The 18975-nt window shown below is 40.5% G+C and overlaps 2 protein-coding genes across 4 annotated transcripts in view; one reads left to right on the top strand and one right to left on the bottom strand.

Annotated features, from left to right (window-relative positions):
• The window catches only part of Sema5c (Semaphorin 5c), a 96879-nt gene extending 82152 nt beyond the window's left edge, over window positions 1–14727 (bottom strand). The window contains exons 1-3 of one of the 3 annotated variants that reach the window (XM_071703851.1): window positions 12432–14727; window positions 11751–12258; window positions 11362–11441 (exon numbers count right to left, since the gene is read on the bottom strand). The gene's annotated coding sequence lies outside the window, so the exon portion shown is untranslated. Of the gene's footprint in view, window positions 1–3222; window positions 3601–11361; window positions 11442–11750; window positions 12259–12431 lie in introns of those variants that run through there. The other 2 variants (XM_071703852.1, XM_071703850.1) reach the window with 2 other exon arrangements.
• A 468-nt stretch (window positions 14728–15195) lies between these two features.
• LOC139771242 (uncharacterized) lies at window positions 15196–18975 on the top strand. The gene is made up of 3 exons (XM_071703875.1): window positions 15196–15457; window positions 15978–16159; window positions 17373–18975. Exons 1-3 carry the CDS (start codon window positions 15408–15410, stop codon window positions 17651–17653), a joined length of 513 nt encoding a protein of 170 aa, XP_071559976.1. The 5' UTR covers window positions 15196–15407; the 3' UTR covers window positions 17654–18975.

The following is an 18975-nucleotide window of genomic DNA, read 5'->3' as shown; positions in this document are numbered from 1 at the left end:
ATCTGCGGTTTTCACGCTGGGCCTGCCGTTTCACATTGTATCTGCCTCACGTGTCCATTCGCGACGTGTACATTCGCAAGATACTTGGAAGATTAACACGTAAATGTTCCGATTAACGGCACGTAAGTGCGCGCGCGAAATCGAAATTGCAAGGTCTTTGATAGGCCTACGATATGGAAAAACGAATTTTAATCGCAATCAATTAATCGATTACATCATTTCACTCTTTTTCAATAATTGACATCGTGATATAGTGACACACGAAATATCTTAAATATGATTAATACGTTTTTGATCGTATGTTGAATGTGTTAAATATTCTTATGATGCAAGAGATGCAACTCGCGCGCCTCTGTTCTTTATTTAGTGAGATATTTGCTTACGATTTTACAACTGACAATCTCGAGTTTATTACGTTTGTTTTGCGGAATGCAAATTGTCTGTTGCACGTGCGTTGATTACGATATACGTTTTATAATCCGTGACATCATTTAACGATCGCGTGAATTCGCGTCTGTTATTGTTACTCAACGGCACGAAGGGCCGAACCGAGGGAACCAAAAATCCAGGCCTCTGATCGTAAACGGCGTAACGTTTTCTCTTTCTCTTTCTCTCTTTCTATTCTTCTCGGGATGCACGAAACGTAGGGGAAACGCTTCGATAAATTATTCATGTCCTCACGACGAGTCGTGCTGCGCCCGGGACAGTTTTATATAAATTTTTATAGGTCGTACAAAAAAGCGAAGTGGTTACGTCTTCGGGAACGACGCGCGCGATTTCCTCGTATCGATCGATCAACGCTTGTACATAATATATTAGCGAAATTCTATTAATAACAATTGGCGGAAAACAAAGCCGGTGTGTATGTCTAACGAGCAATATTATTCATACCTAACAATATTTATGGCCACGTCTTTTCATAGATCATAAATTTTTAAACGCTTCAAAGGATTTTAATACCAATACCGACGATGCATATTATTAAAATTATGTATAGCCTTAGGCTGGATTCGAGTAATAAACATGTATTAAGCAGGGGAAAACAGAGAGTTGTAATCTCTGATTTTCTTATAAAAATAGATACGAGAAATTGATAAAATCTATCGATATGCATCAGTAAGTATTATATTTCCAAAGTGGCTCGCTTTAATAATACAAACATTAGTCTCGATAAATATTCGTCGAAGTTTGATGGCGATAAAATTAAATCTTATCGATTTAAAAATAGAATATTTTTAGAGGGAATTATTAATAATTAAATAATATAATAATTAGTAAAGTCAATTGCTGAGAAACAAGTCAATAGTACGTATTTATAATTGACATTTCGAAATAGCTCGAAAGTATTTTAAATCCCATTACCCATTACCCACTCGAAAGTTTAATTGAGCATCGTAGTAGCATATACGATGTTCTTATGAATCATCTATCCTTCTACTATTAAATTTACTACAATGAAGAATTTATCTCAGGAACAATTCAACTTTAGTGACGTAACTTCTTATCCGTACACCTCCTTGACACATTACACATTAGCGATAACGAGCAAGATATGAGCATCTTTAAAAAGAAAGAATGTCATATCGTTAATATTATTTATTCAGTTCCTCTCGATCCTCGAATAATACGTATGCTCGGGAGGGATAGCACGAGCGTCCTCTCGTATACCGTGTGCCTCGTAAACACCGTGTGCACGGGTAAGAAATGAAGAGCGCACAACATCAAGTATGCCTTACTATGCGTCGAAATTATTACTATCGCGCTAATCACCACATAGGGAGAAATATATGTACATATATCGTCCCCTCTCCCTTTCTTTCTTTCTTTCTCTTTTTCTCTCTTTCTCCTCGGACTTCTCTCCCGCTCTCGGGATTACGACCTCTGTCGCCGTCCGTGATTTGTACCGTTCCGGAGGCGACCACTCTCCGTTTGGAGCGAAAGAGACAACGGAATGAGAGAGAAAGAAAGAGAGAGATAGAGAAAAGGAGACATAGAACGGGCGACTCTAATACGCCGGCATAAACAAAGTGACCGAAGGAAGGAGAGAATCGGACTAACTGGATCGTTAAATGCCAGAATCGTCACTGCCATTTGATTTCTCGCGGTATCGCGTAACGACGCGGGCACCCGGTACACGACGGAGAATCTCCCGCGCGAGATGTGCGCGACGACGCGACGACGCGTCGAAGGATGTAAAAGCGCTAATGAAAGATACGACGTATGTAAAAACGGTCTACCCCTCGTCTCGAATGTTTACTCAAGAAACGGCGTTGACGAAGGAATACAAACGCCTCGTGCGGCGAACGAAACAGGAACGATACTTCTTTTCTCTTTCGTCTCTCGATGTGACATTCGTGCATGTTGAATATATTTAATCGCGTATAAAAGCACAAACGTAAATATTTCAAAGAGATTCATGATATTGTAATAAAGCTAAGCAACATTAAATAACGCTATTAAGACGCCGAATAATGCCTATAACGTTAATGTTAGTGACAAGAACGCGCGATTTATAGTAAATAGTAGTGCAGCGTAATTGATAAATTGTATACATATATAAAATATTATATATATAATTAATATTAATAATATAAAAGATGTTAATATCATGTTATTGATATCTGCATTTGCGATATTTTCAAGGAATGTTAATACATCAACAAAAAACCATTTGTCGCTCTGGAATACCAATTATATCACAAGCTTGATTTACAATGTAAATCTGACTCGCGCTCATGAATAAAACTATCAATTATATATGGACTGCGTGAAGTATAACACGTTATCCGTAAAGAAAGGTGTTAACTACTGTGATAATCGCTATCGTTGTCCTTAATACGTGCCGTTTAAATTTACAGCGCAAAAAAGAAAAGCTGCGACTTCGAATCTCGAGATTTGTTCTCGACGTGCGATCGCATCCCTAAATTCGCGCCGGTCCGGCTCACCAAAACAAACGACGAATCATGGCCGCCCGGGGGATGCGCGCGAAATTGGAGCACGAAGCTCCGACACTCGTCGCGGATCGCACGTGCGCGACGGGGAGAAACGCCTCATCATTTCGCCTCATTAAACCTAATCGAAATCGCTTGTTTCTCTCAAGAAAAAAAAAAAAGAAAAAGAAAAAGAAAAACGGCGAGAAAGAGGCAGCCTGCAGCCAACAGCCGCGCTAGCAATCAAAGGGTTGCGCGCTGCGAAACGAGATGACATTAGGGGTTCACTCACCGAAACTGAGAGAGATCAGGTCAATCAGCAATCCCGCGGCTCCATGGCGTCCACCGATTTCCCGTACTCGATGCACAATTGAGTGTCCCGTGTCGAGCCGCGTGGATGTTCGCGCCGCACCATGAAGTCACCGCTGCGAAACGTGCATCCGGACATTCACAGAGAGAAAACACGACAGCGAGATCGAGTGGAATTTTCGCGACGGACGCACTGACGGAACGCGACGTGACGTGACGCGCCCGCGATTTTGTTTATGTACGATCGCACGACGCGACGCGACAGGGAGAAACGAAACGAAACGAAACGAATCGCCGTCGAGCGAAGCCTTGGCAGCTAAACGCCGACTGAACACTGAACGCGAGAGACGCGACTTCGGCTTCGGCGTCGGCTCCACGCGTCGCCCGCGTCGGTCGCCTCACCTCTCTCTCTCGCTCTCTCTCTCTCTTTCTCTCGCGCGCGGCAGGGGTGGCGGCGAGCGGTGGTGGAAGCCAGTTTGAAAGTACGCGCAGTCGCCGCTAAGTTGGCGCCAGTCGACGCGGCGGCAAGTACTCGAGATTGAGACGCGCTTGCGGAACGCTCTCTCTGCTCCGGGAGTTAAACTCTCCTGGGGAGAGAGAAGTAAATAAAGCATGAGAAAGCGATGTAATCCAAAGAACGTAACCGAGTATTTAATTAAAACATTAACAATGTATTAAATAAAAAAACCGTTCTCGTGTATGTATAGCTTAAATATGGAATAGGGTTTTCCGTTTTTAATCGTGGGACCGCGACTCTGGTGGTCGAAAATCCGTCAAGAAAAGAAAGAAGAACAAGAAGAAAAAAAGATAGGGAGCCGAGATAATTAAAGAATAAAAAAATTGTTGTTATTTGCGTTAGAATGAATCTGTAGGGAAATAATGAGACAGCGTATCATATCTCTTATTTCCGCTGTCTAAGGATGATAGAAGCTACAGAATATATAAAAATAAAAAAATGTAAGAGCCACTTCGACCAAGCTCCGATTAACTTAATCGTTGATTAGTCCATTGGAAATGACCAATCGCATTTTTGCTCATTAAGCAGATTGACAAATGCGATTGATCATTTCCAATGGACTAATCAACGATTAAGTTAATCGGAGTTTGGTCGAAGTGGCCCTAAAAAAATTAAATATATAATTTTAATATAAGAAGAAAAGAAGGAAATTATTGATGTTCGCGAATAAATCATTACGAAAATAAACTTCTCGCATTGTAGGCTTAAACAGCTTTCTTCGAGTTTTCTTCATTAAAAATTTATATGACATTTCACACATATATTTATAAATCTAATCTATATTATACATTTATATGGAAATATATTAACGAGCTGCGAGACATGAGTCGGACACTGGGATGCTATCGACATGCGATTTCTAGAGATCGAGGAAGCGACGCAAGTCGCACGTCCTTCATTAGTTTAAAAATCCTCATCGCTCGAAGTTACATTTGCACCGCGGGAGATCCCGGCGCGTAATAATCGTAAACAATTTCTAATATGTACATACGTGGGACACCGTTAGAAACTCGCCGCGGGTACGGACGTGTACCTGAAGTGCGTATATACGCGCCGCAGAAGTAGCGTCGTCGTCGTCGTCGAGCAACAGAACGAAAGACCCCTTGAAGCGCGATTCAAGAGTACCGGCTAAAGAACCAGCTCTCCTCGTCCTCTATGCGTGCTCTCGTAGTCGCGTCCCGTAGCCCGTATTAAGAGAGCCTCGCTTTATTAACGACGCTGGGAATTGACATCTGCTCGTTACGCAGAAGTCCGCGGCTTTGCTTCAGTCGCCGCACTAGAATCATGATTATGCGATTTTCTCGCGCGATTATACAAGACATTCTTGCATATGCAAGATTCAGTTATCCCAATATACTTGATATTCAAACATCGAAGATAATGAAAATAGCGATATGCAATGGAACTGCGGTAGAAAGTAACGCTCGATATTTTTTACTCCGCCGAGAAATATCGCGCTCCTTACGAAATGGACTGTTATTAAATACTTGGTATTGTTTGGGCTACTGAAAGCACGTTCAGAAGTGTCTCGTGAGAAATGTCGAAATACTCTGAGTGCATTTTAGAAAGCGACACCTGCAGCGAATATCGATTGGAGTCACGGATTACATATTCCAAATGAAATGAAATGAAATGCGTCTCTCATGCACTATATGCTTATGCGACAAATGCCGGATAATTAATTAAATGTGAGTGCCTCTCGGCACGAATTCATACATATTTCATACATAATGCAGCTGTAGGTAAAGAGCTCTTAGAATAATAATATACATGCTAAACAATATATACGGAATAAAATTATGTAAAATTCTTAATTTATTTAAAAAAATACTTTTTTCTAAAAATAAAAAATTAATGAAAAGATACTCAGATAGGGAATAAAAATACAACAGTTACATTAATGAGAAGAAGCTGCCTCCTCTTGCAGTTGTAATTTATGATTGAGTTCGAAATATTGAAATTAAGGACCGCAAAAATTCTCGAAAAACATAAAATGTTATTATCGCTTTTCTATTTCTGCATTCGTATCCGTCACGCGGAAAATTATGTTTCTTGGTTAGACTCCGCGCTCAAGAAATCGTCGCCCTAGCTTCTTGCCGTCGGTAAACAGGAGCAAGATAAGCAACCAAGGGATAAGGGACCTGTCATCCGTGACGGAGTACGTCCCGTCCCAAGGCTCGCCTCAAGGACGATAACCCTCCGCGAACTTGAGTCGTCGGTTCAAACTGGACTCGATCGCGAGAGCAGGGAGGAGGAGGAGAAGAGAGAGAACTTCTCTCTTCCACCTTACATCTTTCTTCGTCCTCTTCTCGGATCTTGCCCTTATGCGTCTTATTTCGAGAACAGGATGATTACGCGTTTACGATCTAGGTTCCCCGCTACCTGCTCCCGCTCCGGTGAAGTCGAAGGTGAATATATATTATCGAGAGAGGCTCTCTCTCTCTCTCTCTCTCTCTCTCTGCGGAGGCACTTCAACGTAGCCGCTCTCGCGTGAGCTACCTCGAGAGGGGGAGGTGGGGGCAGCGACGGGAGAGGAGGTTTCAAGGACGAAGAAGGAGAATCGAAGCCGGAGGAACGCTTTTACTATACGATTGCGTGGGGGGTCGATGCGCGCACGCACACATCTCGGCGCGGCTTGTACGGGGAACGTTCATAAAGAGAACGGCCGTGTTGTGCGAAGGAGCGGTTTCGGGTCGGCATAATCCGAATTCGAAACCTGTTCCTGCCCCATGGGTCAACAACAACATCCTCCTACATCCTGCTCTTTCCCCGTGAGATCCCTCCCCCCGAACCGCCCGCCCCTCGATCCGGCCTCGACCAGATGCACGAGGCACTTCCACCGGGAGTAACGCGTATAAACCCCGGTGTCAAGTGCTTGGTCGGTGGTTACGTTATTTTTTCCCCGGTTTTACGGCTCTATCCCGCTGGTCGGAAGCGACTCCAGCCTTTAGCTCGCGCGAGAAACGTTGCCACGGAGGTGTGAATGTACCGCGTGACTTGCAGATACATTTGCACTGGCTAAGAGCGTTCACCATGCTGTAATTCGGATGGGATGAACTCCTCCCACGTTAAGAAAAAAAAATAGAAATAGCTTCTCAAAATATTTTTTCTTTCTTTTTCTACCCTTCGAAGTAACGATGTACGCGATGGAAAGTGTTTTTTTTTTTATGAAAGTCACTCAGCTTTTAATGGCTAACAAAAAATATGAGGAAAAGCGTGCTTTATAGCTGACTTTAATCCGAAGAGGAAACGCGCGTGTACACATACGGCTTTGCGGTTAAAATCCCGCGAGATTGAAAAGTGCAACGTTGAACGCTATTGGTCTACTTTCTCTCCAGGCGTAAATTGCAATCACGTCCCGTGGGATGCGCCTGATACGCCTTCTTCGTGCCGCAGCTTGTTCCGCGACGAATCAATTAGGAGCTTCCAGGCGCGTAATTATTCGGATCCAAAGGAAACTCTGCGCGCAGAACGGCATTCGACAACCTTGTCTATATAGCGCTTCGCGGGAGGCACCGTAATTTCCGCGGCGGATACATTCAATTTGATATAGAGCACTAAACTGGGTTACATTAGACCGCTTTATTGCGGCTCTATAATGGCGCGACGCGTTTTTTGCATCTGCATAATACTACGCGTTGATTGCTGACTGCCCGCGATCGATTGGGGAGTATCGTTTTTATGCATTTTCTTTTCTCCCCAAGTCGCTCGTTCGACTTCCTTGTAATTCAATTCTTGGCGTCTGAGAACGCGAGCTTTGAGAGGTTCTTGGCGGAAAACTGCGCTTTGACAATCAAAGGTAAGAGGATCAGATCGCTTCGATTTTGTTTACAATGCGTACAATTAGCGCCGCGAAATTATAGAAAGCTGATGTGAGGGACAAAGCGGTTTAAATGTCTCATCGAGTGTCATTCAAATAATGCGGGTCATTGTTCGCGTTGATCGTGCTTGCAATTTGCAAGTGGTAATAGTCGTGAGAAACGCTTTATCGCGTGAGTTTCTATAGTGTCAAAATTAATCAAATTGCCAACTACCTCAATTGCAAACAATATTATTCAAATAAACTTAATAATTAATTTCTTTCAAATAAATAATTAATAATTAACGCCTCATAGAAATTTGCGAAAGATCAACAGAAACTAAAAGATGACATAAAAGAACGTCACTTAAAAAATTTCTTAATACAGAAAGACAAGTAACGTGGTGTAATATGTGTTTTTTATTTTAAAATTTTAAAACGTAATATATCATACGTGTAACGTGTAACGTGTAAAATATTTCACAGAAACGTCACAATGACGAGCAAAAGTACATATGACGGAAGATTATAGCGTGTAAATGAGCGAATGCTCTTAAGAGTTGATACCTCTTATTTAATTACACTCGCTTAATGTACATAGATCCCGTTACGTAACTGTGACGTGAATAAAGAGAGCTGGGACCGAATGGACAATTAGTACGTGAAATGGAGCACGTTGCAAGTGTGATTATCTCCAAGTCCTCTTTCGTGCCACTGCGTGCCAGTACATCTCGAAAAGCCGGCGGTTATTATTGCGCTTCCCGTATTAAGCGTCTCGCTTGTGAGAGATGACCTTACGGCCTCTTATCGGTAAACCGTACTCCGTCCTGACACGGGCACGTAACGAACGTCGACGAGCGTATAACACGAAATCACGCTGCCGACGGTCCAACATATAGATAAACTTTGCTGATGACTTTTGACAACAAACCACGATTTCACCTCATAATCTTGACGGCGATGATTTCACTGAGATTCTAATCCCTAACTCTGCTAACTCCGGTAATAATTCCAAGTCCAATAATAGCCTACCGCACATAGGAGCAAAACGGCGTGGCGATGCGGAAAATCGGAAAACGAGAAGTCCCGGATGAAGATAGCACACTAGTCACCGTATGAGATATCGCTTTAATAAACGATCGGCGCGCGATTCTTAAATAATTCTGGGAAGCCAAAGTAATTGAATGCAGACAGAGAGCGGTGTCATATTAATGTACAACAGTGCAGTCAAATTTGATTGAAAGTAATAGCTAGGCAGTACTGCAAAGTGATTAGATTAATCGTGAGGCCGATTCAGGAATATCGCGTATGTCGGAGACAGCTCTGTAATGAAGATTAATATCCGCTAAGAGCCACGGCGCGAGATATTCCTCGAATCTATTAGCCTCCGCGAGACGCGGATAGTGCCCGTTCGAGGGTTCGTGCCGGGGAAACGATGAAAAAAAGAGAGAAACAACGAGGGGAGGAGAGGGAAATAATTACAGGGAAGGCCGCGTCCGCAAGGACGAAGACGGTGGAAAAAAGGAAGCCGATATAACAACGTTTTCGGTACCGCGGCGAAAGTAGCCCGAACGTGAAATCGAATCAGCACAGTTGAGGCGCCGCCGCGCCGCGCGCCGACTCGTAATCCCCGAACAAAGGTCCGTCTGAGCCTCGCCAGCTCGACAAAATTTCGAAAACGCCCAACATACTTACGTTGAATTTATTTTAAAAGATAAGAGCGGGAAGGAGAAAGTTTTCCCATACACGCCATACATAAGATTAAATAAAATTTGCCTGACATTGTTACGATTTTCTCTAATTTTAGATCTCGATTTGAGGTCGAAAATCATAAAAAAAAAAAAGGATTTAAAGACAATTTAATAAAAATTACACTCTGGACACTATCTCTCTCTCATTTCGCTATTTCTATTTTATATCACCAATAATCAGATATATCAAACGAAAAATACATATGTTTTAAGTGTATTTGTAGTTTTTGATGTATCTTTTCATGAATAAATATTTCTATATTAACCAATTAATTCAACGTTACGAATCAAATACTAATAAAGTTTGTTAAAAGTTTTTTTTCTCAACGAGTATGTAATGCAAATAGCATGAAATGAGAATGCGCAAGTGTTGGCAAGATGATGCAGCTCGCAGTCATGCGGACTGCACATAACGAGGCTGCGAAGTAAAAATATCGATAGTGATGGATAGGTAAGTGATTAGAGTCCCCGTCATGGAAAGCAATTTTCTTAAAAATTTGTTTTACACGTCGAGCGAGGGTGAGAACGAATTTCGTTGCAGATTGATCGGACCGCAGTTTTGCGAGTCATCATCTCGCGGCATTATTCGCGTGCATGCAGTAAAAGAGTAATAATTGTACGTGCAAAAAGCATATTGAAAGAATACATCAAGCGCAACACTCTTCAAGAGTGATGATTTAAATGTGCACATCGAAGACTTTTACAAATTCAATGAATCGATGACGGAATTTCCTTTATATGCGCGTTACATAGATTATCTCTTATGTCATTAATCACGATTTATCTCTGACTGTATCTCACCTTCATTTTTGTTAGCTATTTTTACAGAGTGAAATTATCGCACTTATTTATCGGACAATTACCACTTAGCGTTATCATAGCTACCACTTGATCGCGAATAAACGCGCAAACAATATAATTATAGCAAACACATAAAATTGGATGGAATTCAATTATCTGACACGTTAACTCTTTAAAGAAGACGATCTACAAGCAATCTGGAGCATCCAGTATATTGCAACTTTACGACTCAAAGGAAGAAATAAGGTGGAAAAAAGAAATATAAACGCACGCGCGGCGAACGAAAAAGTTGACGTCCGTCCGAAATAAATCGCTCGTGCTTTTTCTTACGACCGCCTCCGTCAGATCCTCTTACGCTCAATCTTAATCGGCTTCGAGACGTGCAGCTCGTTACCCCGTTCGACCCACGACGTTTAGGGACGATTAGGGCGCAGCGAGCGTGCGACACGATTTAAAAAAAAGACACGTCTCGCGTAGCGAGCCTGCCACGCAAGCTGGAGGATTGAAACCGGTATAATCTCGGTGATTGCAGATTCCGACGGTGCAGATGCGCAGGACTGATCTCTTATTCCCATCGATCGGAACATGACAACTGGGTCGTGGCAAAGTTGCGATTCCGAACGACGTAATCATACATAGACTATATAGAGAGTGCGTTCAATCACCGTGTAATATTTTAACATCGTGCAATGAGGATTAATCGGAGAAAATCTCTTAATGCGAAAATGTCGGGATCGCAACGGTTTTCAAGTTAAGAGCGATAAAAGTTGGTCATTCGTATCGAATTTCACGTTCACCGATCTATTATGCATTGATCTTTGCAGTTTAGGTAAAACCTTCGTTGTTGATTTTGCCTCTTAGTCTTTTATGTGCGACGTATGTTATATTAATTAGCTGACGCTGACAAGTTGATTACTAATAGAAAAGTTACTCTTACACGCTTTTATTTAATCATATATGCATTAAAATTGCAGAGAGACTTTCTCCCTCGCGTTCCAATTCCATATCATTTTAAATAAATTTAACATAAGCATGTTACATAATTATTTTCATCACTGTTTTAATTACCGATAGTGAACCTCGAATCATAAACGACGTAATTGAAAACAGTATTCGCGCACCCGTTTTCTTAATATTCCTCTCTAATTCTTATGTAAATTCTCCGAATACGAAAACGCGTGCGATCCAAATAAAACGAGAATAAACAGTTAATTTCCCAAATGGCATAAAACGTATAAATGATGAATCACTCACTTATTGTTGTTCCGCTGATGCCGGAGAGATAATTTTACACTCACTGTAGTACGGATACGCAGTAACTCATCCACGTTGATCTGTAAAATACAAATAGACCGAAATTATAACAGAGTCCGGAATAATTAATATTTCAAAAAATAATCTTGAGCGTATTAAACTTTTTATTCGTTTTTCCATGAGATATTTAATAAAAAATTTAATATCTAAAAAAAATTTTTTTTACTATTAACTTTAGATTTCGTAATATAGAAAAGTTTTCTTCTTTATTTTTTACATGTATCATTCAGATATAAATGATTTAAATATTTAATTAAGAACCGATCAATTCTGTACAAAAAATATAAAAATATATAAATGTAGGTATATATAGGTAACTAATTACTCACTCTTTGACGCCTCTGTCGATGCCGGATGCCACCCAGGCCTCCTCTTCCCCTTTTCTGTTCCATCGTTGTCGTTTCCTTGTAGCATTCACTCGCGGGAGCACGATTAATTACGCTCGCACTAATTTTATACGATCGTCGCGCGATATTTTGTGTGGCACTCCCGTTAGTCGCGACGTGAATTTTGTTGAGACGAATGAATAATATGTTTCAGGATTAAATATCTATTAGTACTAATCTGTTTTTAGCTCATCTATTTCAAGACACTAGTGACTTAATGACTAGATCTATCAAACGAATTGTATTAATACACAAGTCGACACAAACGTCGTTTTATCAGTCTTGGCATTCAAGGAGTAACAAAGAGAGAACGAGACTTGTGTCGACTTGTGTCAGTAAATGGGAAGCACCTAGCGTGTATTCTTTCAGTTCTATTATCTCAAATTAAAGTAAGGCACGATTCGACTGACCAACCCGATGCACAGCAGCGAAATTGTAAAAAGCCGTTAACCTGTAAAATACAAATACGTGTGAATTAAAACAATGCCCAAAGTAAACGATTTCAGAAAATTATTATCCATGAATTTTTCATACATCTTTTCTCACACGGAAGCATCCAATAACGATACAATTCCCAGAAAGCGACCAATCCCGTAACAAATAATAAATAAATAAGGTACTCACCCAAAGCGTTGCTCCGCCGTTGCCCGATGCCTCCCAGGCCTCCTCCTCCTCTCAGGTTTCTTCGTTGCACACACGTATGTACACACACGTATAATACACGGCACAACGCTCGCGACACTTTGTGTACGGCACTCCCGACCGACCCGACCCGGTAATCGAACGCGTACTTACTTCATTTTTACGTCGTGTCGCGATGATAACGTACGATCGTACCAAACTGTGATCTGTTCAACACTCACGACATCCCGCAAATTAATGCGACGCACGAAATGGACGGAGGGGATTTGAAAATCACGCGACCAACTTCACGCGCCAACCGCCGCGGCCCGACGCCGACGCGACGCCAGGATCAGGCGACATACAGAGGCACGGTCAGGTTAGAAACTTAGGACCCGTATACACGGACTATTTTGTGGCGCAACAGATAAGCGCTATACGGCTATACCCATACAGACCAGAGAGAATCAAGGAAGAGCGAAGCGGATTTACCGGAAATCCGCCCTTTTCCGACACTGTCGAGCATAAGTACACGGACGTGGTCTCCGCTTTGGTGTGCGTTACCAGTGCATTCCCTCCACGTACTAAACAGCGCGCTGTCCTTGTCATTCTTATGAAGTTTGTCGGAAAATGGCGGAACCAATCAGAGTAGGGAACACTATCCGCTGCATTATTCCTTGATTCTCTCTGGTATGTATGTAGGTACATACAGACATGCCCTTAGATTCGACGATAGCGACAGATCTCGAAGGAATAACGCGAAAAGAGTAGAAATGCATGAAGCTACGATCCGCTCGGGACTCGTGACTCGCGACATTTCGCAATATAGCGTCATGGACGAACTCGAAAATCGCAATCACCACTAATTAACGCGTCATCCCTAGTGGCAATGTTACATCCGCTTCAGCGTATACTTATACGCGAACTGAATAACAAATCGCACACGTTCGCCATGCATTTCAAACATTTCAAATTCCGCGAAACTCGCGTATTATTTACGGCTCGTGTATTATAATTCTTATGCCCTCGATCCGAAAATAATTGCGTTTAAAATCGGCGAAATAATTATTCCATTCGTCAAACGGCGCGATGGAATAAATTAATTTATAATTCCTCCCGTTCTGAATTCTATCTCAAATGATTGAATTGTGCGAGACACGCGCGTTGATAAACAGCCCGTCGCTTCGATACGTTTCGGTTTACGAGACGCTAATTGCGGTAATTAATCAAGCGCGCGCGTTAAGAATTGTTAATTGTACGTGGGTGAGTGTCCACGGTTTCTCCTAGTACCCGTCGCGGCCGTGTTTCGAGAGGTAATAACACTACCACGGAGCGACCGTTGTCTACCGAGTACCGAGATTCGAGTCTCATTGTGCGGATGATAACACGCGGCGACCTTGCGTAAACAAAACGCACCCCGCCCCGAAATGATTAGTCGAATCGAAGTCGATTTGACGTCGATGCGTCGGTTAATAACTTTTCAAAATATTCAACGTATTATAAAATACACATACGACTAATTTCCCTTCTTTACTTTTTATGTTTCAAATTGATTTCATCGAGTGTGCTATTATTCCTTTTGACGATAAATTAATTCTTTTTGACGATAAAAGTTTGAATAGTTGTTTAATTATTTCATTTAAAACAGAATTATAAAATTAAATGTTTATGATTTATTTTCGTTTCCAAAAAATATATAGAAAGAAAAAACGTTTACTTAATAAAAAGCTTTTTTTCCACAATTTAATAATCCCCGCTAATTTTTATTACACACATTTTTCACTTTATACCTTTTTTATTTAATTCAAGCTCACAGAAACAATGACATATTGGACGGCCAGATAATCGTGCAATACCTATTATACGCATGAGATACGTGCTCGCGCGTGATTCGTTGACTGCCATCGTGGAAAAGTTATTCCGCGTGTGGCGAGAAGTGTAACGAGAGCTCGATATATCAAGCGGTCAAGTTACGCCGTCGTCTCGAGAAATTACAGTGGTCCAAAAGGGCATCGTGATAAATCTCACCGACGCATCTCTGTCTTCCGTACCGCGGTCGCCGAAGGCCGCGAAATTCGGGAGAAATTTGATACACACGATTTATCTCGACTCGACACCTCGCGTTATCCTTTTAGCATCCGTGTCTGATCGGAGCGATGATCGATGCGGCGGATCGGGACGATTAAAGAATTCTCTTAAAAAAATAAACGTCACATGTTGTGCCCTAATGGAAGAATGATGTCGTTTAGCTTAACTAAAAATAGTGATACGCACTTATTATATACGATGTAATATTAATATGCAAAATATATATTATGATATATTTCATGTTAATAAAGCATCTATTAATACTCTTATTAGTAATCCATCGTATAAAAAAGACTGCATGTTGTATGATTATATTATATTAATAAAATATAATGTTAATAATGTATATAATATTAAAATGTAACATTAAGAACTTGACAAAAATCAAAGGAATATAACAAAATTTTACAGATTAAGCACAATTTTCAAATTCCTTCTTTGACTTCCTAATAACGAAACTTTTTATCTCTTAATTTCCTCCGTCTTTTGTTATCAGCAACATATCGCTTATGACGTTATCCAATGATTCCACACAGGGATTTTCTCCTTCCTTTAAAAACTTCACGTTTCCTTGGTCCCCGACTATCGAACGACCTATGAAAACACGTACACGGCCACGGCATAGCGATAACATCGTTACCAGAGAATGTCTGTCTGTATATATAAGTGTAGAGGAACGGCGGGGCGCGACAGAACGTTAGCAGCGCTAGGTGCAATATAGCCGATCGCCGATCGCCGGTGCACGGACATTTGTGCGATATCCGCTTGTGTACGACGTGATCTAACCGGATTTTCCTTACGCGCTTACGGTTGCGGAGAAAAGCGCGACTCTACTTTCTCGCCTAACGTTTGTCTAACGGTCGGCGAAGATCCGGAGAATCTCGGACGAAAATGGCCACGAAAGTCTGCTACGTCGTGATGCTCGTTGCATTGTTGGCCAGGTCAGTTCTTCTCAGTGGAAATAGCTTATTATTTCTTTTCCTGGACATACCTACAGTGAACATAAATTAAATACCGATTATGTAATCGCTGATGCGATAATCGAGTCAAGTGCCTGTATCGAGGCCTCGCGAATCCAGACCGATTGAATAAGCGCGCACAAACACAAACGAACAACTTAATTGCCGCGAGTATTCGCGACGCACATTTGTCGAAGCAAATTGTGCGTTTGTTTGCTTGGTCTGGATTAAGCTTTAGCCATTAAAATTTTACTATGAATCGACAAAGTATTTTTAAGTTAAATGCGTTGCGACACTGTTTAGTGTCGCGACAGGACACATTTATAACTGATATCGTCATGTCTCGTCATGTGCGCATTTATTCATGGTCGGCGCGTATGAATCATCGCGTTGCATAGATGCGAACATATAGTTTACCATAATTGCGTATACGTGACCGAGCAAACAAATGAAGTGTATAATTATTGATCCCCGATAGTTCTCATGATTTTTTATGTTGCAGTGCTCATCCGGGGGCGAGTGCTCCGGATTGGATAAGAGATTTGAACGAACAAATCAGTGCTATGACCCGCAATATTCAACGGCAGACGCAAGAATTAACCAAACATGTGCATTCGCAAATAGAGAATTCATTGCGACCGGCGCTCGCAGAAGTCGACAAAGCAATTGCGAACCTACCGAAAGGTAATCGATCGTAAAATATTTTATAATGTTGACTGGCGTTTATTTAATATAGGGATCATGTCTAGAGCATTGATATGTAATAAAAATTAAATCACATTTAAAATAGCGTGACGCACACTTACCTATATTTGATATCAATAGATAATCCAAAAGTTGAAAGAATTTTAAAAAGTAATTTTTGCATTGTTTATACAACTAAAAAATATAATAGAAATCACAGCGATGTATCCGTGTGCACTGAAGCGCATCACGAAATTAAATAGATAACTTTGCACTATTTTATCCAATATCTTTTTAAACGTCTGAGTTAAGATTCCCAATTGCAGTTATTTTTCTGTCATTTCCTGTTTGGAAAATGCCGGAGCATCAATATCTTAATGTAATGTGTAAAAACGCAGTCTCTTTCCTATCGCACGCGGAAGAGAGAGGTCGACACGTTTGCATAATAACGATATTCTTTATCGTTGCGAAAGATAGTGAGACGGAGATTCCAAAATCGCATCTCGTTCGCGACGCAGTCGACGTTCCTTTCACTATCGGCCGTGATACGAGAAGCAGACACTCAGCATTCTCTGCTAAGTCTCAAAACGGCCGATTATCCCTTTTGCATTCAATCGGTCCGTTAATTCGTTATCGACGTTTAATTCCGCGCGGAACGTTTACCTATGCAATTAGCACGTAGCTATATCCACGAGCGTATCGAATCGAATAGTGTTATTGGCGATTAGTATCGATAAAAATTTAATCGCCGTAATACCCGCTTGGAATCAAACATCTATGACATTGTAATTTAAAAGCAATTAATCAAGAATTTAATAGGATGTCATAGAGCTGCACTTGCTGGATCGAACAAAATTCTATTGTGATATTACATTATCGTTGACGATTAACTAGATTATAGTTTGTTTAAAATAATGTCTGCTTGTAAATAAAATATCAAGTTTCTTCCAAATTTGATCACATTAAAGTAATTTCCGAAATTAAAAGATTAAAAAATGATGTTCTATTTCGCGTAACGATGACAATTCAACATCAGTTTTAAGAGTTTTGAGCTTCCTGAACGTGTAAACATATTTTGATAACAGTTATTGCAGTCTTATTTGATCTATCATTAATTATAACGTAAACATTGCGTGACAAGCATCAGGTTATCGCATAATTAATGTTACAAAAATAGCAAGAAAAATTAGCTCACAATAAAATTTGTTCGCAGATGCACAAGGACGTATAATATCAAGTGGAAGTGTTATAACAAATGGCGGCAAAATCACAAGATTCAGCTCTGTAAATGGTAGGTCACAAACGATCGAGTCCGGTCATACGCCAGATGGAGAACCGTACGTGCGTCGGATTGAAGAAGAAAACGATGGGAAATATCTTCATCACAACGAGGTTTTTTTCAATCCAAGAACTAATGCCACCGAGAAGATTCGCTGGAAGCTGGACCTCACAACTCCAGGTGCCAAGCCCGAAATCATCACAGACGAAATGTAAAAACGATACATTCTAGTTTTTATGTTCTATAGTATATAATTTGCATTGCTTAAACCTTATATAAAGGAATTGAGCTAAGTTCATAATTGATTAGAAAAAAAGATGATGAAGCTACAACTGTAAAGCTTTCGACAACAAAATAAATAACGAGAGAAATTATGAATCACGATAATCGCAAAATATTATTGAATTTTTGTTCGTTAGAATTCGATGGCAATGTCAGAAAAATGTGTTTTCTTCATCTATTCTCTTAAGAAGATACGTCGAAAAACGTTGATAAGCGTGTAGTTTGTACGCTTCGCGGAATATCGTTATCTGTCATGCAGAGAGGACGTAAACTGATCGTAAAATGCGACAGTAAAATCGTAAGTTATGCGGTGGGGAAAGTCACACCATTATCGAGTTACGCAAATCGACGAAACGCGAATACGGCTAATTTTTTATTATAATTCTGTAAGAGGAAATTTGAAATAACAAATTTCAATTAAAATATGCACTGGCATTATCGACTTTGCGGTATCAATATCGATATCCGTTCATTGTGGTTTCCTACTATGTATGTTCAGCTGAATAAGCACTCGTTGTGACAAAGAATTCTCCCACTTGTGTACTTTGGCTACATTGCGAATAAAGCCCTTCTCGATTAAAACGCTCGATAAAAACTCTTACCAATGTTTTTATGTACTACTCATTGTTGGTAAAACTGATTATTTGCTACTTAATATAACTGATTTTAGCACATTATTTTTTCCTTACTTTTCTTTCAAATAAACGCAATATTAATATTGTTTAAAAGTTATAATTATACCATGTAAAACGACGACATAAATTTATGTTCTTTTTAATGTCTACTCAGCGTTTTATGCTGAAAAAGAATGTTCACTAAGGCTACTAACGACAGTTAACGTAAATGACTGAATATTTTCACGCATTTTTATGAAAGAGTTACAAGTGTTAAAGGACGGAATCGCGTCATGTATGTTTTTTAATATACAGAAAACCTATCATTTAATCATAATAAAAACACGAAGTACCGAGAAGGGCGATCGTTTTAATTGAGTAAGGCAAAGAAAAGCGATGAATAAAAAAATGGGAATAAATTTGCACGCGAAAGAGGTTTGACCAATAAAGAATCATTTGTTACGATATACGACTACGAAATTTTCAGGGGAGGATATGGGTGGAGTACCGTTCGCGTTTCGACGCACATACAGAATATTTACACGTATGCGAAATAAACGCGACATACATATATATATTTTTTTCACGCAATGGCGTCGAAGCTGTATCCAACAATAAAAATGTCGTTACCCAACGCGTAA

Source organism: Temnothorax nylanderi, unplaced genomic scaffold (genome assembly GCF_030848795.1).
Source record: "Temnothorax nylanderi isolate EJ_2023f unplaced genomic scaffold, tnyl_v1.0 TNYL_tig0037_pilon, whole genome shotgun sequence".
Lineage (NCBI taxonomy): Eukaryota > Metazoa > Arthropoda > Insecta > Hymenoptera > Formicidae > Temnothorax > Temnothorax nylanderi.
Note: the sequence above shows the minus strand (reverse complement) of the source record. Positions and strands in the feature narration are given on the sequence as shown.